This window comes from Myotis davidii, unplaced genomic scaffold (genome assembly GCF_000327345.1).
Source record: "Myotis davidii unplaced genomic scaffold, ASM32734v1 scaffold217, whole genome shotgun sequence".
NCBI classification, from domain to species: Eukaryota; Metazoa; Chordata; class Mammalia; order Chiroptera; family Vespertilionidae; genus Myotis; species Myotis davidii.
The window spans coordinates 523,994-525,846 of record NW_006290034.1 but is presented as its reverse complement, the minus strand read 5'-3'; the positions used below and the strand labels follow the sequence as shown (position 1 = coordinate 525,846).

Sequence of the window (1,853 nt, the reverse complement as noted above, 5' to 3'; positions counted from 1 at the left end):
GGCGGCTCCCCTCCCCCGCGGGACTGTGACTGACGGGAAAGCAAGCGCGTGGCCCGCCAGCCTCGCGGGGAAAATGCGAGGCCGGTCTCGGAGCCCTGGAAAGACCCACACCGCGTGACCTTTTATTTAAACCTTCCCGCTTCGTCCACGCTTAGGGGCCACAAGAAAATCAAGAAGGAAATCTTGGGATTAAAAACAAAATTTTAGTTTCTCTTTCCTACAGGTAAAAATTTAGAGAGAGAGAGAGAGAGAGAGAGGGACCGAAACCCTGGGTGACGTGTCACTGGCGCGGAGGCAGGAGGACATGCCAGGCGTGCACCCGCCGGCCGCTGTCCACCTCAGTCCAGCTTTCCGTTCCGAAGGCTGCTGCTGGCCTTCTGGCGCCGCATGAGCGCGATGACTTTGAGGCAGCCCTTGGAGATCTTGACCATCCATATGACGTTCATCACGTCCAGCACCACACACGAGGCGGCCCAGGAGCACTGCGTCAGCAGCCCCAGGCGGGCGTAGGCCTCGGTGCCCACCACGGAGAGCATGAAGCTGTAGAAGGACGGGATGGGCAGGATCCGCACCACGAAGAAGACCAGTGTCATGAGGAGGCCGTTGAGGACGTTGGCCGTGGAAAACTTGGAGTACTGCAGGGCTTCCAGGAACCACCTGGAAAGCGTAAGGAACATTACATTGTCCTGGCTGGTGTGGCTCAGTGGACAGAGTCACTGCGGACTGAAGGGTCCTGGGTTCGATTCCCAGGCAGGGCCCAGGCCTCGGTGTGGGCTCGATTCCCAGTGGGGGGCGTGCAGGAGGCAGCCGATCCATGATTCTCTCTCATCGCTGATGTTTCTCTCTCCCCCTCTCCCTTCCTCTCTGAAATCAATACAAATACATTAAAAAAAGAAAAAAAATAAGAAATGTCGCATTGCTTTGCATCCCTGGGGAGTAACCGTTTTAATTTCAGTTCGTACAGTTCAGTGAACACACCCCTAAGATGTACATGAAGAGGCCAGGGGCAGATGTAGAAACACTGACAGGTGCGTGTGCGTGCCCACGGGGTAGTACACGTCCAGCTGTCAGTGGGGAGGGTGCAGGACACAGCTGCCCGGCGGCCGCGAGCACGCCCGGGCCCGGGCCATGGTCTCTAAGTCCCTTCTCCCACGGAAGGGACCAGGGGGCCAGAGGAGTCGCTGGTCCTGGGGCTGGGACCCAGAGCTCACAACACAACACGCCCTATAGATGTGTCGTCTTTTAACAAACATCTTTTATCAAAAGACAAAAGGATGAGGTTGTGTCAAAGGGACACAAAGACCAACTAAAATCGCCCCCAAAGGCAGAAACGGTAACAATTCAACCACGTCGATCAGGTCGCACTGGCTTGTTCCTGGGGTTACCGTGGGGGCAGGCGTGCCGCTGTTCACAAACGGAGAAACCCTGTGAGTGCTTTTCTTTGTGTTTGTTTTTTTAAAATATATTTTTATTGATTTCAGAGAGGAAGGAGAGGGAGAGAGAGAGAAACATCCATGATGAGAGAGAATCACTGATCAGCTGCCTCCTGCCTGCCTCCCACTGGGAACGGAGCCCACAACCCGGGCCTGTGCCCTAACTGGGAATAGAACTGTGTCGATGTTCAACCCTGAGCCGCCGGCCGGGCTCCGTGGGTTTCTTTGATTTTCCAGCCTAATTTGTTGGTATTAGCTGCTCTCTAATTCCCATTTGGGGAGGGGTGAGGCTCACTTGCAGGGAGAGAAAGAAGGAAAGTGAGGGACGAGGACAGGAGAGGAAACAGGCCCCGAGCTGGGGGCCTGGGGGCTGGGCACCCTGGACGGGGGTGGGGGCTGGCCAGGGGCTGCAGGCTGGAC

The 1,853-nt window shown here is 56.3% G+C and overlaps 1 protein-coding gene across 5 annotated transcripts in view; it reads right to left on the bottom strand.

Moving 5' to 3' along the window:
- Positions 1-100: 100 nt before the first annotated feature.
- The window catches only part of LOC102751799 (transmembrane protein 56), a 41,210-nt gene continuing 39,457 nt past the window's right edge, over positions 101-1,853 (bottom strand). For all 5 annotated transcript variants that reach the window (XM_015563385.1, XM_015563384.1, XM_006762923.2 and 2 more), the window contains one exon: positions 101-657. In XM_015563385.1, the coding sequence (XP_015418871.1) occupies positions 339-657 (319 nt within the window). In that variant the 3' untranslated portion in view covers positions 101-338. The remainder of the gene's footprint in view (positions 658-1,853) is intronic.